The following is a 22262-nucleotide window of genomic DNA, read 5'->3' on the forward strand; positions in this document are numbered from 1 at the left end:
ATTCATGGGTTTCTTGACCAACTAGCTGGCTGAACTGGGAATTGACTTCTGCTATCCCAGGTGGTAGGAGTTGCAGTGAGCTGGGCATCACAGCCTGGACCGAGCAGGTAGGAACCAATTACCTCACCCTGGCAGATGCAGAAGAAGCTCAGCATGGCTGGAAGTTGCTCCATGCAGTCCTCACCTGGACCGCCCTCGCATGCCCCTTCTCCTCCCCTGAGATTGCAAATAAATAAACCGTCCGGGAGCCACACGACACGTTTTTACAAAAGAAAGTGAAAAAAGAAAAAGAAAAAATACTGTTTATTTCACACAACTACATCAAGTGCATCAGTCTAACGGAGCAAGACAGCCAGACCCCAGACCGGCTCCCCACCCCCGTGGAGCCTGTCCCTCCCTCCTTGTACAACTTACACCACCTCACACGGCACTCTGTGAAATCCACCAGCTTCTCTTGAAACTAGGCAGTGGTGTTAACTGAGGCAAAGGGGAATGGCCCGCCCAATGAGGACTGGCTTAGTGCGGGGAGCCCTGGAGATTGGAAGCTGGAGACACAGGACTGGTGATAGCATGCTGGGTTCTGATTGACCCGGGGCGGCGGCATTTAAACCACCTCCTGCTACAAGGATGATAATGAAACCGCTTTTGCTCCCAGTCCTGCCCACCACTCTGGCTGTGTCTGGAAATCACTGAAACACTCATCTCTTAGGGCAGGGAAAGAGGGAGATGGATCACCTTTATTAGGGAGGAATTTGCCTGCCAACCCTGCCCTAGCTATTCCAAACGGAGGTGGAGGGACAGCAGATCCGGAAAGGTACTTCCTGAAAAACAAAAAATCACAACCCTCCCTCTAAGAAACCTTCTTTGGACAGATTCAGATGCGCCCCTCGAGCACCCCGTTCTGCTCTGAACGGGGCAGAGGTTTGGGGAATCAGCAATGCCAGTGTGGCATTGGTATCACCCCCCACACCAGGCAGCCAACGGAATGGCTAGCTTTGCTTGTAGCATCTTGGGAACAGCAGCATCAACTCAGGGCAGGGGACCACCCAAACATGCTAGCGAAAGCCTGATTGGAAGGGGAAGGTGCCAAGAAATTCTACTGCACAGCAGAATCGCCCTGCTGATGCTGGGACTGAAGTCTGCTTGTGGGGGCAGCAGCTGCTTCCAAATTAATCTGCTTAGTCTTTCCCCTGTTCCTCCTCTCCCGGCTGAGTCTCATGGTCCTGGGCTGGTGACACTCGCGCTCCATTCAGCCTGCAGGCAGATCTGTGGAACGCCGTCTTTGCCCGGTAAAACCGAAGCAGCTTTTGAGTTCAGCAAGACCCTCAACTGACCCCCATCCCGCCCAGGTCGGCTGTCCCCAAATCAACGTGACGTATAAACATTTTGCCTGGCAGCGAGTTACGCTGAACCCCCAGCGCCACCCTTCCGGAGCAGAAAGCTCACTCCTGCTGCCATTCGGAAGGTGGGCGATGAACTAGGACACAGACTCTTTTGAGATTCCTCTAGGAATAACGACTAGCCTCTGGGATGTGTCCTGGAGATCAGGATGTCAGACCCATAACCATCCTATATCTCCTGGGATAAAGAGAACTTTGTGGGACACTGGAAGCTCCCATAAAGCATAGGGCCAGCTGACACCGAAACCAGATTCTCATCCTAATGGGCTACCTGACGCTTTCCTAGCCCGTAGGTGGGCCCCTGGCTGCAGATGAAATTGTGCCAGGATCTGATACCACCTCTCATTACCATGCAGGCAAACAGAACCTCCCACTCCACTTAGCAGCAGAAGCTACTTTCTGATGATCTGCTTTGGGACTGAAATTTAGACCTTGGTTTGGTTTGGTTTTTTTAAATGCTTAGGCCCGAGGCAACCAGCACTGTCTCTTTAAGATAAGCAGAAGAGGCAGTACCAAATAGGACCTTTTCCTGGGTTTACAGTTAAGGGATATTGTGAAATCATTTGTATATAGATATATATATTTTGGCTTTCACATGACATCAAAACACACCTCCCATTCCCTTCTTATGTTAAAGACACACAGTGCATATACAGACAGGAACAGGCTGGCCCCACCCTCCCTGAAGGACCCTAATACACACAGCTTCCTCCACTTATTCCCCTTTTGCACTGAACCCAGCTTAGAAAGAGGGCACCTGGGAGAGATCTCGGGACGGATCCCACCTGCCTGCATCCAGCCTGAGAGCTGGGCTCTGGCGCGCTTTGCCATGACGCCACACAGGCGGTGGCAGGGGACGACACGTTCAGGCGACATCCGACGCGCTCTAAAAGGCTGCTGGTTAAAGAAGGCATTGACGCCCCCTGGAGAGCGTCTCCTGATTGTTGAGCCGCACAAGGAGGGACTTTGTAGTTCAAAGCTGAAGGCTGTTCCTTCCACACACACACCCCGGGCCTGGTTCGTCTCCATTGTAAAGAGTCTCAGTCCTTTGCCTGGCCACTTTCCCACAGGGAAAGTGCTGTGGCGCTGATGGCTTGGAGTCGGCCCCCCCTTCACTTGGCAAGTCGACAAGACAATCAGCTGATGGTCTCTTCTCTTACAGCTGCTGCCACTTCCCCATCCCCCTTCCAGCACTTAGCAAGAGTCGGCCCGTCCTTTCGTTTTCCAGATTACCCCCTTCAGAAAAGCCACGCTCAAAAGGTAAGCGTAGAACCCTGCAGGAGGAAGGTAAATGTACCCTGTAGAGCCCCGGCTCCACGGCATGGCTCTTTGGTCCCCCTCTCCTGGTGAGACCACTTAGAGTGGTTTGTGCCTCCCAGCTAACAGAGGCCCATGCTTTAGATCCCCAGGCTCGAGCCCTAGCAGGGGAAGGTGTAACGCTTGACTTCAACAGGAGCCAATGCGAAAAAAGAAAGAGGATGGAGCAAATGAAAGGGCTCACACCCTGTCCACCTTCAGAGGCCTCACTTTGGTGAAGAAGCTGCCTGGCCCGGCTGGTTCTGTCCATTTCTTCCTCTAGAAACAATCCCATTTAGTGCAATTGAACCTTCCGTTTCCCAAGGGTGGCAGGGGAGATGCCAGGACGCAGGTGGCCGGTTCTCCTCTGGCAAATGAGGTTAGTAAGAGAGCTACCTACTGGCTCTTTACACGTGATCCCAAGCCCTAGCAGCTAATCATATGCAGAAACTTCCTTTTAAAGTCTTTTGATGGATAGTGCTTTGTACTCATAGGGAAGGGGATATAAATTAAGCTACTCTGCCTAGATACCGTTAGATACCAAGAGCTTGTGTCTCACACGGGACAGCCAGGGTTCCGAAATAAAAAGGGACTGAAATGAAGCAGGCTTCACATCTGCCTGTTCCCGGACCCAACCGGCCTCCTGGCAGGCCCTGACGCTACCTTGGAGAAACAGGAAATTCTAGAAAAGAAGAAAGTCGTTCGTGTGGCTGACATATTTGTGTGACACAGAAATGCACGGATCACAGCACTCCCTGTGCCCTGCCCCACTTCTGCCCCTGGGGGCAGAGGGGGGCTGGGGACACTCACATGAGCAGCTCTAGCACTCACTACATGTTACACTCAGGAGCAAGAGAAGGAAGGAGCTAGGCGTGTGATGGCCGACGTGTACATGGTCAGATCCTGTGAGGATGAAGGGCACGGATATATGCATACGGCGGGGGGGAAATAATGCCCGGCTGCAGTCAGCGAAGCTGGGCTAGTGGGGCTGGGGGAGGAGGTGGGCAGGGGCAAGGCCTAGGGAACAGTTAGTCACAAAGTGCTCACGGCAGGATCCTGGGGGTGGCCGGGCTGAGCCGGGCAGGGTTCTCTCCTCCCACCTGCCCCCCTAGGGGATCTGAAAGACGTTGAGTTTGCTAGTGTTTTTGAGTGTCTGTCGGCGGTTGCAGAACCAGACCCGGACGACCTCGCGGTCGTAGTTGAGCTCCTTGGCGATCTCGGTGATCTCCTGGCCGGTGGGCAGGGCGTTCTTCTCGAAGTAGGCGTTGAGGGCCTCGATGGCCTGGGGCGTGAAGGAGGTGCGGCGCTTGCGTTTCTTGGAGGGCTCGCCGCCCACAAACTCCATCAGGTTCTGCTGCCCTTCCTGGTTCCGCAGCTCGGCCTCGCTCAGCCACTTCTCCAGCACGGGCTTCAGCTTCTGGGCGCTCTTGGGGGTGATGTCCAGCTTCTCAAACCTGCAGGCAGGGCGGCGGGGAGGGAGAGAAGGCGTGAGGGTCCCGCCCTGCGCCAGGGGTCTGGCACAGACAGAAGCAGCAGTGACCAAACTCTGTGGGGTGGTGGAAGGGGCGTAAGATCAAGCCGGTTATGTGGTCACGTGCCGGTGGTACGGTAACAAACACGACAACGGAGGCTAGTGAGAAAAGAGGACTCTGAAACGGGATGCAGGCATGGACGCATGGTTCTGGGGGATCCTCAGGAATCTAGGTCTGCCCACAAAGAGGGGCCAAAGCAGGGCGCTGGGAGACTGGACTCCTGGGCTCTTTCCCCAGTTCTGGGTGGAGAGTGGTCACAGCAGTGGGGATGGGGACTCGGGACTCCGGGGTTCTATTGCCAGCTCTGCGAAGGGGTGGGGTCACTGACACCCAAACCGTGGCCCTATCCCTTAGCCGCCCCTTCCCCCTGAGGCCACGCCCCAAAACCGCCCCTTCCCCCTGACGCCATGCCCCTTGCCCGATGCCCCTGCCCCTTCTCCCTGATCCCCCGCCTTCACCCCGCCCTTCCCCCGAGGCCCCACCCCGCCCCTTCTCCCCGAATCCCATCCCTTGCGCCACCCCTTCCCGAGGCCCTGCTCCCACATCGCCTCTTCTCCCAAGACCCCACCCTCCCCCACACTCCTCTCCGCCCCCTCTTCCCTGTGTCGCTTGCCCTTATGGCTGGAAAAAAGCAGGGGGCCATGGCGCCCCCCCCCAGCCCAGCATCCCTGGTGTGATCTAAAGGTTAGGGGGGAGTGGGAGTCGTGAATCCTGAGTTAATTTGCCAGGACTGGTAAAGGAGTGGGAGTCAGGCTGTCTGGATTCTATTCATAGCTTTGGATGGGGCCTGGGGTGTACAGATTACTGAGAGACAGAACTCTTGGGTTCTGTTCCCAGCCCTGGGAGAGGAGCGGGGTATAGTGGTTAGAGCAGGCAGAGGGGCCCAGGAGTCAGGACTCCTGGGTTCTATATCTGGCTTTGGGCGACCTATACAAGTCACTCCATCTGTGCCTAGTTCCCCTCTCTATTGGGGGCATTAGTGCTTGGCTGAAAGGAGAGTGTTATGAACACCGGTTTTGGGGTGGGCAGGGCCGGGTGCTGCTGTCCTGGCTCAGGGGATTCTCCCAGTGAAGTCAGTGGGTTCAGAAACGCTTTCTCTCCTTTCGGCTGACTCAGTTTCCTCTTTGCTTTTTCAGGGGAGGGAGTCACCTAAACGCTACACAGCCGAGCGGCGTCCTAGCCAGTGTCCGCCCCAAACACCTGAGCCCCGTAACAGGGCCGGCACCGAACACAGCCGCCTACCTGCAGATGGCAGACTGGCTGTAGGCAGGTCCTTCCGTAGCCGTCAAAGCTTGACCCACCTGCGTCTGCGTCAGCCCCAGAGACAGACGTCGGATCTTAAAGTTCTTGGCAAACTCCCGAATCTCCTCTAGGTTGATTCCATCCTCCTCAATGCCCGTATTCGGAGTTTGAGGCTCTGGGGTAGGGAGGGGAATACCGTTATGAAGCGCAGTGCTGTATCATCACCTCCAGCCACAGTCCATCTCCTCTCTCCTCCAGGGAGATCTCAAAGTGGGAGCAGACACTATCCATGACTGGCGGCATTCTGGTAGCCTCACCCTATGGTTAGGGCCCCACTGGGCTGACGGACAGTCTCTGCCCCAGGGTGCTTACAGTCTAAATAGACAAGCAGTGGAAGGGGAAACTGAGGCAGAAAGAGGGGAAGTGACTTGCACAGAGGAGGCTAAAAGAGAACCCAGGTCTCCCAAGGCTCAGACCAGCACCACATCCGCAGGGCCATACTGCCATGCTAGGGGAAGCAAGTCCAACATGCGACTTGACTCGTTCCAGAGTGCTTTGTGTCTCGTGCAGCAGCTCGTCGGGGCTGGGATCTGCCTGATGCAGGGCACTGGCGTCGCTACAGAAATAACAATACTAACATTGCACTGCTTCGCAACGTCTGATTCGCTCTTTAAAGGCTTTTTCCTCCCCACCAAAAATAAATGCTTCCACTTTGCTTTGTTTTATTAACAAATCGGAAGTTTCACCCAGCACGCCAGCGACCCTACAATAACAACCCAGCGTGTGTGCGCACAACACTGACTCCGTGTCCTGTACTCTCACCATTAGAACCTGCTTCCTCTCCTACAATCACCGGGAAGGGATAAACCTCAGGGGTCACATCACACACTCTCCAATTCCTGCGAAGGGAGTGCAAGCTGCCTGCCCTCCCCCCCCCGCAACCAGCATGAAATGGACAGGACCCGAGAGGTGCTTACTGGAAACGAGTTGGCTCACTGTCGGGGTCTCCGAGCAAGTGATGGGAACAGGCACGGAAGAGGGCTTAGCAGCAGGGGCTGGGTTTGCGATGACCACAGCTGGCTGGGGCAGAGCAGGGGCAGGCTGGATTGGCTGAATCTGGTAACACAGCAAAAAACAAGGCTCAGACGAGGGCCATATAAGTGCATATAGTCCAGACGGATGGAGAGTGTTGTGGCAAGCTCTCTGCTGCGGTAAAGCCCTGGCCACCCACCCTGCCTTCACATAGGGGGCAGAGCACAGCTCTGCTACGCTGATTCCCCGTTGGCATATGGCCCATGCATTGGTGGCGTATGTAAAGCTGCCCCCATGCTATTCTAACTCATGCCAGGGTCACGGCTGGCACAGACTGGATCTCCGGTCTTCCCCTGGGCTGAATGGAGCTTGGCTGCAGGACAGAATCTGGCCCGTAGACAGGCAATCTGCACAAGTGAACTGCAGCCAAAGCAGATGTCTCTTCAATTCCAACATGCCAGGGCCGCCTGACCTGGCTAATTGGTGTCCTAAACAGTGACCTCTGGCATTGGATCCGGGAGCTGCCCCCTTGGGGCAACCTCTGGATGGAGCTGCCACCTCGACTCCTTCCAAGGGGAGAGGTCAGGCTCAGTCTCTGAACATCCTAACGAGGCACTGGAGAATTCAGCAGGGTGCTAGGTCCTGGCGGAGGCTTCAACACGTTGTTTAATGCACAGTACGTGGATCTGTAAAGGGCCAGTGCCCAAGTCACCAACCTCCCCAGGCTTCTGGGAGCTGCTGGCCAGCCACAGACACCAGTCGGCTGGCTCTCCGAGAAGGTGCCTGTTAGACAGCCGTCACCCGCTGTTCGGAACTCACCTCGTTCTTTGCTGGGGACTCTGGGGCGCTGGGTTTCCTGATGGCCGCCGTCTGGAGGGCGCTGCTGGCTAATGTAGCAATGACTTGCCCTTGGGCGTTCAGCAGCAGCTGCGGGGTCACCGCCTGCACCTGCAGGTTCTGGGCTGGCAAAACAGCTGGGGTGGCGCTGGCCGTTGTGATCCCAGCCGGGTTCACCACCCAGGGCAGCGTCCCAATGACCTGCAGAGGAGACAAGAACGGAAGCTGGGTGCGTGGCACACCAATACTCTTCCCCACCTCCCGTCCTGCAGGATGGAGTTCCCCCCTCCCGAGGCTGGATACGGGACACTGGATGGGGTGGGCCAGTGCTCTGGGGTGGTGCTGAGAATTTCTCTTTCAAGGGCTTGGCTGGCTGGTTCATGCTCACACGCTCAGGGTCTAACTGATGGCCATATGAGGGGTCGGGAAGAAATTTCCCCCAGGTGACCTTGATTTCACCTTCCTCTGCAGCACGGGGCCCGGTCACTTCCTAGGATCATCTGGGCATACCTCACTTAATCGGTTCCCCGCCACCGCATGGGCCCTGGGCACTGGTGGCACAGTTGGGTCACCTGTGGGCTGCCACATGTGGATCTAATTCTGGTTGAGCGTGCGGGTGCTGGGTGGTCTGTGATGCACAAGAGGTCAGACCAGCTGATCTGGTGGTCCCTTCTGGCCTTGAACTCTGTGACTAACTCTATCCTGAGTGACAGCTCTCGGGAAGGGAGAGGGTGCCCATAGGAAGGCTTTACGAGTGGCAAGGGAAGGTTATCCTCCTGTTGTCTTCTGGAGCCCGTCCCCACATACCTGTCCCTGGGCATTGGTCAGGATCTGACTCGTTATCCCTTGGACGCTGGGAATGGTGTTCGCGATCACCGGGGCGGCGGCCAGCGAGCTGAGGAGCTGGGTTTGCCCGCCGAGAGAAGCCGCACTGATCTGTAGAGAAAACAGGAGTCGGAGGTTAAACACACGCACTCAGCCATGCCTCGTTCAGTGGGGAAACCCCACTCTGGCTCCCTCTTAGAGGGAGGAATGGTCTAGCTGCCTTAGGTACTTATCTGGCCCCCATTATGGAAGTATCTCGACACTTCACAATCTTTATTGTGCTCATCTTCACAAACCCCTGGGGGGCAGGGCAGTGCTACTATCCTCACTTTACAGATGGGGCACTGAGGTGCAGAGAGACCAGAGACCACAAACGAAGATGTAATTGTAGCGCAAGGAGGCATACCCCTGGCTAGCTTTAAGCTAGCTAGCCCGGGTAACCGTAGCAGCGGGACAGAGTCTGGGGCTGGCAAGCGACCTGAATTTGTACCCAGCGTTCCCGGCGGGCTTGTACTTCAGCAGTTAGGCCACGCGGCCTCATCGTCACTATTACTGTGCTAGCTAGATCAAAGCTGGCGCAGGGACACCTCCGCACGCTGACAGTCACCGCTTCATTTGTGCCCTCAAGGACTTAGCCACAGTCAGGCAGGAAGCCTGGGAGCCAGCAAGGAATTGAACCCAGGCCTGCAAAGTCCCAGGCTAGCACCATAACCACTAGACCATCCTTCCTCTTCCAGGTACCATCCTTCAAGGAGGTCTCACCATCCAGCCTGCCTCTGCTCCGTCAGTGACGGCAGCCGGCCCAGCCCAGCAGCTGCTCCCCTACCAGAGCCCGTGTCCTTTCTCCCGACCCGCATGGGAAAAATCCTCGTCAGAATGATTAATAACAACACCTGGCTCATACCACCAGTAGCTCTCAGAGTGCTTTACAAAGGGGGTATCATCAGCCCCACTTTTATAGATGGGGAAACTGAGGCACAGAGTGGCAAAACGACTTGCCCAAGGTCCTCCAGCAGGTCAGTGGCAGAGCCAGGAATGGAACACAGCTCTCCTCCCTCCCAGTCCACTGTTCTATCCACTAGGCAACACTGCCTCCTGTTCTGGGCAGGTATAAATGATGACGCAAGGGGCCAGAATCAGGCCCCTTTGTGAGCTGCTCCGTCAATAAAGAATGCCCGACGTCAGGCCAGCCGGCAGGGATTCCTGACCACGCAGGACAGACAGCTCGGCTCCCAGAGGTTCTCTGGAGCGTCACACCAGCTCCTTACTATGCCAGGGTTAAAGGCAAATCCCGCAGGCTGGACTGTGATTTGCGTCTGCGTCTCCAACGGCTTTCCCGCGGGTGGCGGTGGGGCGGCAGCGGGCTGGGGCAGGATGGCCGGTGGGCTCTGGAGCGAGGGCTGCGGCTGGAACACGGCCTGCGTTTGGATGGAGGGCCGCGGCTGGACCGTCTGCGGAGCCTGCAGTGGCTGGGCAGGCTGCACGGGGGTTGGCACTGCCGTGTTCAGCACCGCAGCAGCTGAAAGCAGAGCAGACACAGGGGACACTGAATAGCCGTAATATGCCTCTCTCTTTGCACCCCCACTGCCCGTCCCTGCAACAAATCATCATCGTAATACATAGCCTCATGCAGAGCCTTTAAACTGAGCCCCCACTGGTCCCACGCGAGCCCTTCTTATCCACCCACCAGCCCTGGCCTCTGTTCCGTCCTTTGGATGCCTGGCACTCGAAGTGGACAAAGGAGAAGGGTGCATGGAATCCAGGACAGGGCGGGCTGGCAGAAGACCAGTTGCCAATTCTGGTGGCTTTATCACCCGTCTCATGATTTAGGGTATTCACCCCATGGAGCCCCAGCTCTTGGGGTCACGGAACTACGGAAGAATCTCAGCTTTCGTCTAAGAAACTGGACGTATGATTCTAGCCCCCGCGGCTGCAGAGAGAAGCTGGGAAACATCCCTAGCGCTTTGTAACTGTAGGTCTCAAAGCATTTCCCAAAGGAGGCCAGGATCATCACGCCCCCATTTTACAGATGGGGAAACTGAGGCACAGGGCAGTGACGTGACATGCCCATGGTCATCCAGAAAACCAGCGGCCGAGCTAGGAAAAGAACCAAGGAGTCCTGAGTCCCAGCCCAATGCTCTAGGTATATCACAAGTCAGTTCTTGTATCGAGGCCTGTGCGTGACCATGGGCAGGGCTTGCACGGATATCCAGGAGTGCAGGGCACCTGAGTTCCATCCACAGCCATCACAACACAAGGGGAAAAAAAAATCTCTAACGACTAGAAGGCCAACAAAACTGGCATATGGCTTGGGTACGATCCACGCCACCCTCCCCTCTCTCTGTGCTGCCTGTCCAGACATCCAGATGGCCCTCAACAGCCTAGTGTCAGAGCATCTCACAATCTGTAACACACTGACCCACACAACTCCCTGTGAGGGAAGACAGCGGTATTATCCCCATGTTACAGTTCGGGGGACCAAGGCACAGGAAATCCATGAGTGAACCAGGATGTGAACCCAGTTCCGCAGAGTCCCCATCTGCTGCCTTCTCTGCCAGACCATCATTTAGGAGCAGCTTCTTGTTGAGAGGCAGATTCGTCCCCCCTGCACCCCTTTTTGGAAGGGAGCTGGCAAAGATCAAAAACCCTGGTCTGTCTAACAACCCCAGAGCCTGAAAGGTCCAATCTGGATCCACCCTTAACTCTGTAAAGGGAACCAAACTGGCCATCGGGCCGAGAACACGCACAGCACCAACTGCAGGATTAGGCAGCGTGAGGGAGCCAGCCCTTCGGGGCTTCAAAGCAATTAGACACATTAGCTAAACACGGCTCTACCAGGAGACAGGTCAGCGTTAGTCTCCTAGCTCTGCACCAGATGAACCAAGAGAGCACCGTTCACCCCTGTGGCAGCATGAGGCCTCGGCACTGCTGAAGCCTTTTGGCTTACGTGGTATACGAGCCGTGTGGACTGAAGTGGTGCCTAGACCTCATGCTGGCCCCCTGCGCGCGGTGGATTTCACCCAGAGAGCAAGCATGGCTTCCCCACCGACCCAGCAGTAGACTCAGAATTTAAATGCAGATCCTGGCCTTGTGCTCAAGAGCACTGGCCCATGCTTCCTCCCAGACACAGAGAAATCAGTGTAACCTTCCCTGCCCAGCATGAGCCTGCAGTCCTTATGCATGCAAAGCCAGCTGGAGCCAATGGGAGCTTTTGCCTGCAAAAGAACAGCAGATTCAGGCCCGGGGCTTGCAGCTTTACACTGTTCCCAGGCCAGGTGGACTTTGACTCAGCACAAGCCATGGAACAGGGATAGCTCAGTGGTTTGAGCTTTGGCCTGCTAAACCCAGGGTTGTGAGTTCAATCCTTGAGGGGGCCATTTGGGATCTGGGGCAAAAATTGGGGATTTGTCCTGCTTTGAGCAAGGGGTTGGACTAGATGACCTCCTGAGGTCCCTTCCAACCGTGGTATTCTATGACATTTGACACGACCAGGGATGCTCTAAGGCAGAGGAGTGGCCGTTACCTTGCAAGTTGGCTATAGGTGGTTTGAAAATTCCCCCTGTAGGAGAAGCAGCCGTCAGTCCGGGAAGGGCAGCGACCGTTGCTGTAGGAAATGTCCACACAGCCAGCCCCTGCTGACCAGCCACTTGACCTGCAATACTGATGGGGATAAGAAGAGGTTGAGTAACTGCCCCTGCTGGAACCATTACTCCTGTCACAACTGTTGCTAAGTTTTCCTGAGTCAAGACCTGCAAAAGTAAACAAGATTTAAAAAAGAAAAGGAAAAAAAAATCAACGCCACTCCAGACAGCACCAGCCGCGTTAGCGAGCGCACGCGGTCTTTCCAAAGGCACACTTTGCCCCAGCCAGGGGGAGCCTGCCTGAGCCATGTGTGGGCATGGGATCGCTCCCGTCTTAGCAGCTGGGTTCCAGCTGAGTGGAGCCCCCCCGGGAGGCTGGTTGTCAAATCACCACCAGAGGGGGACTTTTTTTTTCCTTAGTGCAACCCTACAGAATCATTTCCAGCAGCAGCTCAACGCCACGGCCTTCTGTGGCGGGCGCTATACGGAGGAGTGGCCAGGGATGGATCAGGACACAGAACCTACACTCCATGCCTAGGCGGGTTGTTTCATTCAAACTCCACCCCACCACCGGGTGCTATCCCACTGGGCAAGTCTCTGTGCAAAACACACAGCGCTGTTTCAGGGACCATTAACAACCAATACACGCCGGGGAGCGTTGGAAGAGCGTGTGTGAATCCCACATGTAGGACACAGGAGAAATACCCCGCGCTCTTCCCCCTGCTCGCCGTCCGCATTTGCTCCCTTCCCACGCCCATCCGCGTAACTGCCGGGTAGTTACCTGTGGCGCGGCTTGCACTGCCAAGGGAGTTAGGGTTTGGGTCGGCTGGCTCGTTGCTGGGCTGAAGGTGGTGACAGATGAGACGCTGGCGGGAGCTATTCCAGGCAGTGACTTTACTTCACCTTGAGAGGAGGAAATAACACAACGTCAAGTGACCCTGTCACTTAAGTGTAATGACAATAACAATTATATAGGGCTTTTCAACTACAGATATCCAGAGCTGCATCATTACCCTTATTTCACAAATGGGGAAACTGAGGCACGGGGGGGGGAGGGAAATGACCTGCCCAAGGTCACTTAGCAAATTAGTGGAATGCTGGATGCAAAGTGGGGTTTGGGGTGGAGGCTGACAGCTCGCAACCCCCCCATATAATAAGCTCGCGGCCCCCCGAGGGGTCCCGACCCCTAGTTTGAGAACCTTTGCCCTACCCCAAAAGAAGCTGAACATCAGAACAGCTAGCCCAGTATCTTGTCTTCCAACAGTGGCCAGTACCAGGTGCTTCGGAGTAAATGAACAGAACAAGGTAATGTATCGAGTGATCCATTCTGTCATCCAGTCCCAGCTCCTGGCAGTCAGAGGTTTAGGGACACCCAGAGCATGGGTTGGGTCCCCAACCGCCTTGATTAATAGCCATCGATGGACCTGTCCTATAACCCACTTATGCTTTTGGGAATTCACCACATCCCCGGTTCACAGGCTGACTATGAGTGGTGTGAAGAAGTGCTTCCTTCTGTTTGTTGTAAACTGGCTGACTGTTAATTTCAGATCAGGTGACCCCTGGCTCTTGTGTTTTCATTTTACAAAGCAGATCAGGATCCTTACCCCCCATTTTGCAGATGGGGAAACTGAGGCACAGAGCAGGGACACCACTTGCCCACGGTCACTCTGGAGCTCAGTGGCAGAACTGGGACTGGAACTCAGGCGTTCGGAGTCCCATGCCGGCGCTCTATCCACTAGGCCATCCTGCCTCCCAGTTGGTAATGCCTAACATACCCACTGTTCTGAGTCTCGGTCACCACCACCCTGGTCTGGCCACCTCAGCCGTGCATGGAGGCAAGGTGACACCTTGTGGCCAGACATAGGCATTGCAATTCTGTGACCTGGGACGGCAGTAGAGTTCCGAAAAGGCACCAACATTTTTTGGCACAGACTGCGTTAGTGAGCACCACCCTCCCATTGCTACCCCTGGGTAAGAAAGACTGCATCACAGCTACATTACATGCACCCTCCTTCTCCTCCACCTTGGACGCTAAGGCCAAAGTCATTTTCTGCCCAAAGGAGCTGACGATTGTAGGATAACAACACTATCTTTGCAGCCGTGCCCAAAATCATAACTTACCAAACTGAAACCCAAGAATACTTCACCCACCACTGAAAGGCAGCCACCTCTGGGGTGGGACGCAGAAGCTGTTTATCAGCACATATCAACACTCCAGAACATCCTAGGGCAGGCAGGGAAGAAAAATCCCGCACCCCTACACTGCTTCAGCCGTTTGCTTTGGGTATGTCTACACTGCATACTAAGCCCAAGCTCTGACTCAGGTCTGAGCCCAAGCCCCTCTTGTGTGCACACACAAATCAGTGTGAGTTGGGGCAGGCAAGCCCTCAGGACACCGACAGCTCCGCAGACGCTGCTTGGGTCCCACTGTGACTCAGGTCCAATTCCTGTCATTTTGCAGTGTGGAGGCAGATGAAGCCGCAGCCCACCCTCCTCTCTAAGGTCCGGATGGTAAAGAATATGGCACATGGAGAAAAAGAGACTCCCTCTAACCCTTTTTATGGATTACATCAAGGAGCGTTCCTTGCTGTTACTGTCAAAGGGGTGGACTGGATTTGGATCTCCACAAAGAGCCAGGCAGCAACCTGGGAAGGTGCAAGCATCGTATGCAGAAGTGTTTTCTTCTGCACAACCAGCGTGTATTGATCCCACGTATTCCTGGGCGGCACGTCGCATAGGCTGGGGAAGGCTGTGCCTCCCCAAACAGCCCAGCGTGGCCCCGCCCATGTTCCTCTCAGAAGCCCCCTCCTGCTTGCCCTTCCCCCTTGCCCCCAGCCCAGGCAGGCTGCTCCTCTTCAGAGAAGCAGGCTGGGGCTGGGGCTAGGGTGGCTGGGGCTGCCCACCGCTGGGGACTGGATTAGAAAGTGAATTGAAATTGGGGGTATATTTTTCAGGGGAGCTTTTGGCCGACTCAGGAGGTTTTCTAGGTCTTGGGCATTTTCCTAATCATTTGCCCTAATCAATGGGTGTGGGGTGGGGGAACAGTGAAACAGCACAGTGTAGAGGACCTCGTACCAGTTGTCCCTCCACACGTGGTCTCTAGGTTTGCCTGCACATCTTCTCTTCCTGGTTCACTTGTTTCCACGGGGCAGCTGCTTGCGACCTCTCCAGCTGTTGGTTCCAAAGCTTTCCCATCATCCTCTGCTGGAAGTGGGGCATCCACTCCCACCTCCAGCACTCGGATAGTCTCATGACTCGACATCACAATGACCTGGAAGCAGACAGCAAAGCGTAAGTAAGATCTCAACGGGCACAAACCCTGAAAGAGACGAACAAGAAGAAGGCATGATTCTCTGGGCTTCACACTCTCCATCCACAGCAAAAGGCAGAGCTAGACTGGATCCATCTATCTATCCATCCATCCCTATACACATCCATCCATAATCCATCCCCATATATAGCTGTCTGTCTATCCATCCATGCCCATACACATCATCTATCTGTCTATCTATCTGTCTATCCAACTATCCCCATGTCTAATCTATCTATCTATCCCATGCACCCCCTCTATCTATCTATCGAATCTATCTATCCAGCCATCGCCATACACATCTGTTTATCTATGCACCCCCTCTATCTATCTAACCCATGCACCCCCTCTATCTATCTCTATCTATCCCCATACACATCTGTCTGTCTATCCAGCCACCCCCGTATCTATCTGTCTGTCCGTCTAATTACACTAGGCTCAGCTGTAACTTTTTCATCACCATTCCAGTTAGTCACAAACAGCCAGGCCAGATCCTCAGCTGGTGTAAATCAGCTGTAGCTCCATCAGTCACCGGGCCACAGCTCCAGCTGGTGTGAGCTGGCATAGCTCTGCTGACTTCAACGGGGCAGCCCCTCAACTGGTGTGAATCAGCACCGTTATATTGAAATCAATGGGCCGAAGCCCCAAAGGGTGTAAATCAGTGACGCGCCTCTGGAGCCAATGTTGGTTTACACCCGCTGAGGATCTGGCCCTGCACACGCCCGCAGTGTTAGAACGGCAGGATAGTCCCAAGCCCGACGCCAGGCTCAGCTGCCACAAACCTGTGGAAAGAAACCAACGTACTTGCTCGTTAACCGTCAGGGAAGCTTCCTGGGGCTGCACGTCCATGATTGGTCACTGCGCGCTGGGCGGAGTGGGGTGGACTCAGACTCTCCACATACTGCAAGCAAGAAGACAATGGTCACAAGAGCGTCTGCTACTAAACCGGTGTCACAACTGCCATGGGGTCAAATCTTGGGAGAGTTGAAACAACATGCACCCTTGCGTTTCACACGCCGTAGCCGCACGGGAACTGTCCCGAGACCAGCCTCCCTTTGCACGGTGGGGCAGCTGTCAGAGCGAGACACAGGCAGCCTGGCTTCTCCATACCACTACGCCTTGTGGAGCCGTTCACACCCGTGCAAAGCGGGTGTTAAAACACTCCTCTTCCGAACCAGTTCCGCTTTGCGACGGGTCACTGACTGCAACAAACGCAGGGCAATGGAAGGTCAAGTGCTGGGAGGTGCTCCACCCCCCGGCTCCACCCTGAGGCCCCACCCCCACTCCGCCCCTCTCCCTGAGGCCCGGCTCTGCCCCCTGCTTGAGGTCTCCCGTCCTCCCCTGAGCGCTTCCTCACCAGCCGCCCAACAGTTGATCGGTGGCCCCGATGGGTGCTTGAGTCCCGGAGCACCCACACCGTTGGCGGCTATGGTTTGGAGCCAGGACTCCTGGGTTCTACTCCCAGTTCTACCACTAATTTCCTTGGGAAGGGGTTGGTATGTCAGAGTCCCCTTCTCTATGCTGGGTGTGGGAGGCGGGTGAGCTAATATTGATCATATCTCACAAGGCGTGTGTGTCTGTGCGCGAGTGGGATTCACTTAGTAAAGTGGAAGGGCTGAACAGCCAATGAGAGAAGAAAGAGGCGTTGGAGATTCCACTAGAAATACCCAGCGCCACCTCACCCCAAGCGAAGCAATGGATCAGTGCAAGAATGTCTACTGATTTTGGGAGGAGAAATCATCCCAGGAGATGAGAATCCACCAACAGAAATGCGAAACTCACCCCTCAGGATCAAACCATTCTCCCACTCCTTGGAAAACCAGACTCATGCCAACACATTTCTTTAGGCTGGCATTTTCCTCTCCCACTGTCCGTGGGGGTTATGCGTCTAACTCCCATAAACCCGCTGAAAATTCCAGCCTTAAAGAGCAGCTGTTTCCAAAGAGAACACTGCCTCTTCCCTGGGCACAGGACCCTCAAGGCTTGAAAGGACTAGTGATTTTTTTTCCTGGGTGCCTAACATGAGAGACCTAAAAAGGTCCTCTTTTCCAAAGTGGGGCCTTCAGCACTTTCTGAAAATCAGGGTCCCTTTAAGACGGTCCAAGACGGCATGGATGCCAACTTTCAGCTTTTCCTGCTGTTACCACTCAAGGAAGAGATCATGGAGTCATTGTGGACAGTTCTCTGAAAACATCCACTCAATGTGCAGCAGCAGTCAAAAAAGCGAACAGAATGTTGGGAATTATCAAGAAAGGGATAGATAATATGACAGAAAATATCATATTTTTATAAATATATGTAATATATGCCTCTATATAAATCCATGGTACACCCACACCTTGAATACTGTGCGCAGATGTGGTCATCCCATGTCAAAAAAGATATATTGGAATTGGAAAAGGTTCAGAAAAGGGCAACAAAAATGTTTAGGGGTATAGAACAACTTCTGTTTGAGGAGAGATGAATAAGACTGGGACTTCTCAGCTTGGAAAAGAGGTGACTAAGGGGGGATATGGTAGAGGTCTATAAAATCATGACTGGTGTGGAGAAAGTAAATAAGGAAGTGTTATTTACTCCTTCTCCTAATACAGGAACAAGGGGCCACCAAATGAAATTAATAGGTAGCAAGTTTAAAACAAACATAAGAAAGTATTTTTTCACACAATGCACTGTCAACCTCTGGAACTCCTTGCCAGAGGGCATTGTGAAGGCCAATACTATACTGGGGTTCAAAGGGGAGCTAGATAGGTTCACAGAAGATAGGTCCATCAATGGCTCTTAGCCAGGATGGGCAGGAATGGTGTCCCTAGCCTCTGTTTGCCAGCAGCTGGGATTGGGTGACAGAGCATGGATCACTTGATGATAACCTGTCTGTTCATTCCCTTTGGGGCATCTGCCATTGGCCACTGTCAGAGGACAGGATACTGGGCTTGATAGACCTTTGGTCTGACCCAGTATGGCCGTTCTTATGTTCTTCTGCTCCACTTCGAGGCCCCACTCCCACTCCACTCCTCCTCCCAAAGCCTCACCCTCGCTCGCCTCTTCCCGCACCCTCCCCTCGAGGCCCCACCCCTTCTCTGAGCACGCCCTGCCTGCGCCCTGCCTTTACTTCATCTCTTCCCACCCTCACACCTCTCTCTCCTCCCCAGCACTTCCCGCCCACCACCGAACAACTGATCGGCAGCAGGCGGGAGCTGCTGGGGGGAAAGGGAGAAGCTGATCGGTAGGGCCCACCAAACAGCTGATCGGCAGGTGGCTTTAAAGATTAGCACTGGGACTTTGGAGCAGACGTTGGGTGTGCATGTTATTATGATGTGCACTCATGTTTTAATAATATAGGATGAAATCCTGGCCCGTTAACAGCAATGAGGCCAAAATGACACCGCTACAATATGCAGTGTGTAGTAACTGGGTAGTGTCCCTTTAAACAGTGTGTGGAATTATTACTGCAGGAAGGAACCTCACAGAAACACAGCGGAGTCCGAGTAACTGTGTTTACTAACTATATACAACAAGCAACCTATAGACATATACATGCTACTGGCAGTAGTCTGTTGGCTTCTGAAACATAAAACCCAGTGAGCACCATTAGAAGGCTCACAAACTATTTAAAGGGATACTACGCAACTCCTAGCTGCTGCACACACTAAACTGTAAATGTAGCTGCCCAGCTCCCTTTAAAACTATCCCCCTAGTTGGCTCTGAGAATCACAACCTAAACATTCAAACAGATCCCAGGGGGCGCGGCCCAGAACCAATGCCGTCTTCTCCGCTACGCTCGGTGGCTTTTAATAGGTTTAGACCCTGCTGCCTGAGCGACTGAACTGATTGAGATCAGCCGAGTGACTGATCTGTAATATCTGATAAAAGTTTTTAAATCTCGCTTTGACTTCAGAGTAGCCAAACGCCATGGGATGCCGGTGCCTGCTTTAATTAACAATTTATTCCAGTGCAACAGAGAACAGAGTCAGGGGCCATCAGGTAGCTCTTCGATGCATCTGGCGTTATTAATAGTTAATTAGTTCTCCTACAGCCAGAGCACAGGAACCGGCAGGAAAAGTTGGAGCGAGGGACACTTGCTGCGCCAGGGACGTGCCGGTGGAAAGAAAAAGCAGAGAACTAAAGCTGCAAAACCTCCTGTGACGAAGAGACGAGATGAGCCGAATGTACAGTCATTCCAGCAGGAAGGGAAGATCTGTGAGCTGGACAGGGTGGTGGCTAGTGACTGGTTTGCTGGTCTCCTGGCAGCGGTAAGACCTGCTGTGTGTCTCTGGGAGGAGACTGTAAGCTCTTTGGGGCAGGGACTATCCTTCACTTTATAGACCCTACCACAATAGGGTCACTATCTCACCTGGGGTTTCCAGGTTCTACTATAATGCAAATCGTAAATAACCGTTGACCCCACAAAAAGGCTCTCTGGATAAGTTAGAGCAGCCCCAGGGGCTGTTCTATCCTCAAGCAGCCTTTCTCAGGTGGTACCACCACCCGGGATCCCCTTAGCACTGAGCATTATGGCTCCTTCCCCTTTCTGTCTCCTGCACCTGAGCTGGTAAGAGGGGAACAGCACAATTATGCACATGGCAGCTCTTTGCTGGGGGAATTCTCCTCTGCCCTTTGCGGCTCATTCACAACCCCTCCATGCTGCTGGAGAGGCATAGAGAGACTGGAGTAGGGGGGCAGCATCGGCCCCCCCGTCAATTAGAGAACAGGTTTCATAACTAAAGCTGCAATGTTTTTAAAGGCATCGGACCAAATTCAGTCCCGGTACAGAATAACTCAGCACAGTTCTCATGCTTATCAATGGAAACTCAGCCTGTTTATACCAGGGCTGAATTTGGTTTGTCCCAGGAGGTAGTCAAGGCAGAGAAATGTCCACTGGAGAGATCTTTTTTATCAGGCCTTGTCTACACGCAAATTCAAACTGGTTTGTTAAACTGGACACTCCGGTTTTGGTTTCAGAGTGGTTTATAACAGTTTGGTCTAAACTCCTTAAATTCCTTTAAGCTAAACCGAAATAAGCCCGTTTTCAACCAAAAATCACAGTCCACACAGGGGTTTACACTGGCACCATCAACGTGATTGATATTCACCCCTTTCGTTACAAAGATTCAGCTTGCTCGTACAGACAAGACCCAAGACAAGCCCTGTCCCGGCTTTCTCTGCTGCGGCTGTACTAAATAATACTGTTTGACAGAGACATCTTTTGCACACAGGCATAATGAAACCTGCAGTAAAATCTTCCAGCTTTGCAAACGCAGGACGTGAATAAACAGCAATGAGCAATACCAAGGCTGCTGCGTATAGAGACCAATTAACAAGCTGTTTCTGAACAAACTCAGCAGGAACATCTGTATCGAGCTAGCTAGCTAGCTATTGAAAAATAAAAGGGCTAAGGATGTTGTTAGCTGGGCTGTTCACTGTTTGCCCGGGCACAAATTCTGTTTATGGAGGGTTTCTGTTCAATACCTTCTAAAAGCAGCCTGAAATGTTGTATCACCTCATCAGCCTAAGCAGCAGAGAGTGGAAATTTTCAGCATTCACTCAACCTGCTCTCACTGAGAATTTTCCTGCTGACTTCAATTAGAATCGGGGTCCATCCAATGCTGAATGCCTTTAAAAATCCCGTCCACAATACTTCAGCCTGGTGTACATACAGGCGTACCCGTTTCCCTGTTTAGAGTTGGGGCATGCTTGTGCACCAACAGCATTAGAGTGGGATCATCCCTGGGTCGGGATCTGGTAATACTGGTGATTGTCTGCTCTTTTGGGGCAGAGCCTGTCTTTTTTTCCTTCTGTGTTTGTACAGCACCTTGCACAATGGAGTCCAGAGCCATGACTGCGGTTTCCAGGTGCTATGGTAACACAAATACATAAAATAATATAAAGATGCTCACACCTGTAAAGCTTACTCCTGTCATTTTACCTTAGGTCTGCTCTACGCACAGTTTGCATACTGATTTAACTACTTCATTTAAGGGTTGGTTTTTTTAAACTGATTAATATACTGGTATGTATAACCTATTATACAGATCTTTTATAATATTATACAGATATTATATCTTTTATAATATTATACAGATATTATATTATCTTTTATAATATTATACAGATATTATATATTTTATAATATTATACAGATATTATATTATCTTTTATAATATTATACAGATCTTTGCTGTCATAGCTATGTTGATTAAGACTGTAAAAACATCACACAAGCAATCCCCCTGTGTGGAAAGCAGCTCATCTCTGTAAGTGTCCTTTTGCTGGTATAGTTTATGTTTCTTGGGGAGGTGGTTTCAAGTGTCCTTTTGCCGGTATAAGCTGCATCCAGAAGGCTGTGCCAATACAGTTATACGGCAGAGCTTATGTAGTGTATACTGGCCTCCCGGTTCCCTTCCCGCATGGGACCCAACTATACAGGTAGAAACACATTTATACTAGACCTGCATGTACATTAAGGGGGTTGTACCACTTTAATTATACCTGTATAAAGCCACATCATTTTTCTGCCTGAACAAGCCCTTTTTTAGCACCTTTGGACCAGTATAACTGTGCCCACACGAAAGGGTTTTACTGCTTTAACGACATCTGTTTCTAAACCGATACAGTTAAATCGGTAAAAAACGTGGGTGCGGACTGACCCTTATTGTGTGTCTGCCCTGCAGCTGGAGATGTAACTTGTAGCTTGGCCAGAGGCACCCACGATAGCTCAGTGGTTTGAGCATTGGCCTGCTAAACCCAGGGTTGTGAGTTCAATCCTTGAGGGGGCCATTTAGGGATCTGGGGCAAAAATTGGGGATTGGTCCTGCTTTGAGCAGGGGGTTGGACTAGATGACCTCCTGAGGTCCCTTCCCACCCTGATATTCTATGATTCTATGATCTAGCTCGCGTAGGAAAAACAGCATTTAGCATAGCCACACCTGCGTGGGCGGTGTAGCTGCCCCCTGAGTACAATCCCATCTGAAATCCTAGGTATGCATTTAGAGCGGCTAGCCCATTCCCAGCCGCGGCTACACTGCTATTGTTAGGTCACTAGCTTGATCAGACCTAGTGCAGGGGTGTCTGCTGGAGCTGGAAATTATACCAGTGTAGACACCCCCTCAGAGGCTAAAGAAATGCAGCTGCTGATTCCTGGTGAGCCTTCCTTCATGTGCTGAACCCTCACTGGGAGTCTGCCATCAAGAGCCAGGTAATGTGAATCTCA

General features: G+C 53.0%; 1 protein-coding gene across 1 annotated transcript in view; it reads right to left on the reverse strand.

Annotated features, from left to right (window-relative positions):
- Positions 1-285: 285 nt before the first annotated feature.
- The window catches only part of POU6F1 (POU class 6 homeobox 1), a 32574-nt gene continuing 10597 nt past the window's right edge, over positions 286-22262 (reverse strand). The window contains exons 2-11 of the mRNA XM_084609892.1: positions 15860-15956; positions 14821-15016; positions 12527-12648; positions 11688-11913; positions 9433-9683; positions 8147-8275; positions 7322-7540; positions 6448-6586; positions 5471-5645; positions 286-4150 (exon numbers count right to left, since the gene is read on the reverse strand). Of these exons, the coding sequence (XP_084466018.1) occupies positions 3805-4150; positions 5471-5645; positions 6448-6586; positions 7322-7540; positions 8147-8275; positions 9433-9683; positions 11688-11913; positions 12527-12648; positions 14821-15016; positions 15860-15904 (1848 nt within the window). The 5' untranslated portion in view covers positions 15905-15956 and the 3' untranslated portion in view covers positions 286-3804. The remainder of the gene's footprint in view (positions 4151-5470; positions 5646-6447; positions 6587-7321; positions 7541-8146; positions 8276-9432; positions 9684-11687; positions 11914-12526; positions 12649-14820; positions 15017-15859; positions 15957-22262) is intronic.

The sequence above is a fragment of the Lepidochelys olivacea genome, assembly GCF_965140295.1.
Source record: "Lepidochelys olivacea isolate rLepOli2 genome assembly, chromosome: 20".
NCBI classification, from domain to species: Eukaryota; Metazoa; Chordata; order Testudines; family Cheloniidae; genus Lepidochelys; species Lepidochelys olivacea.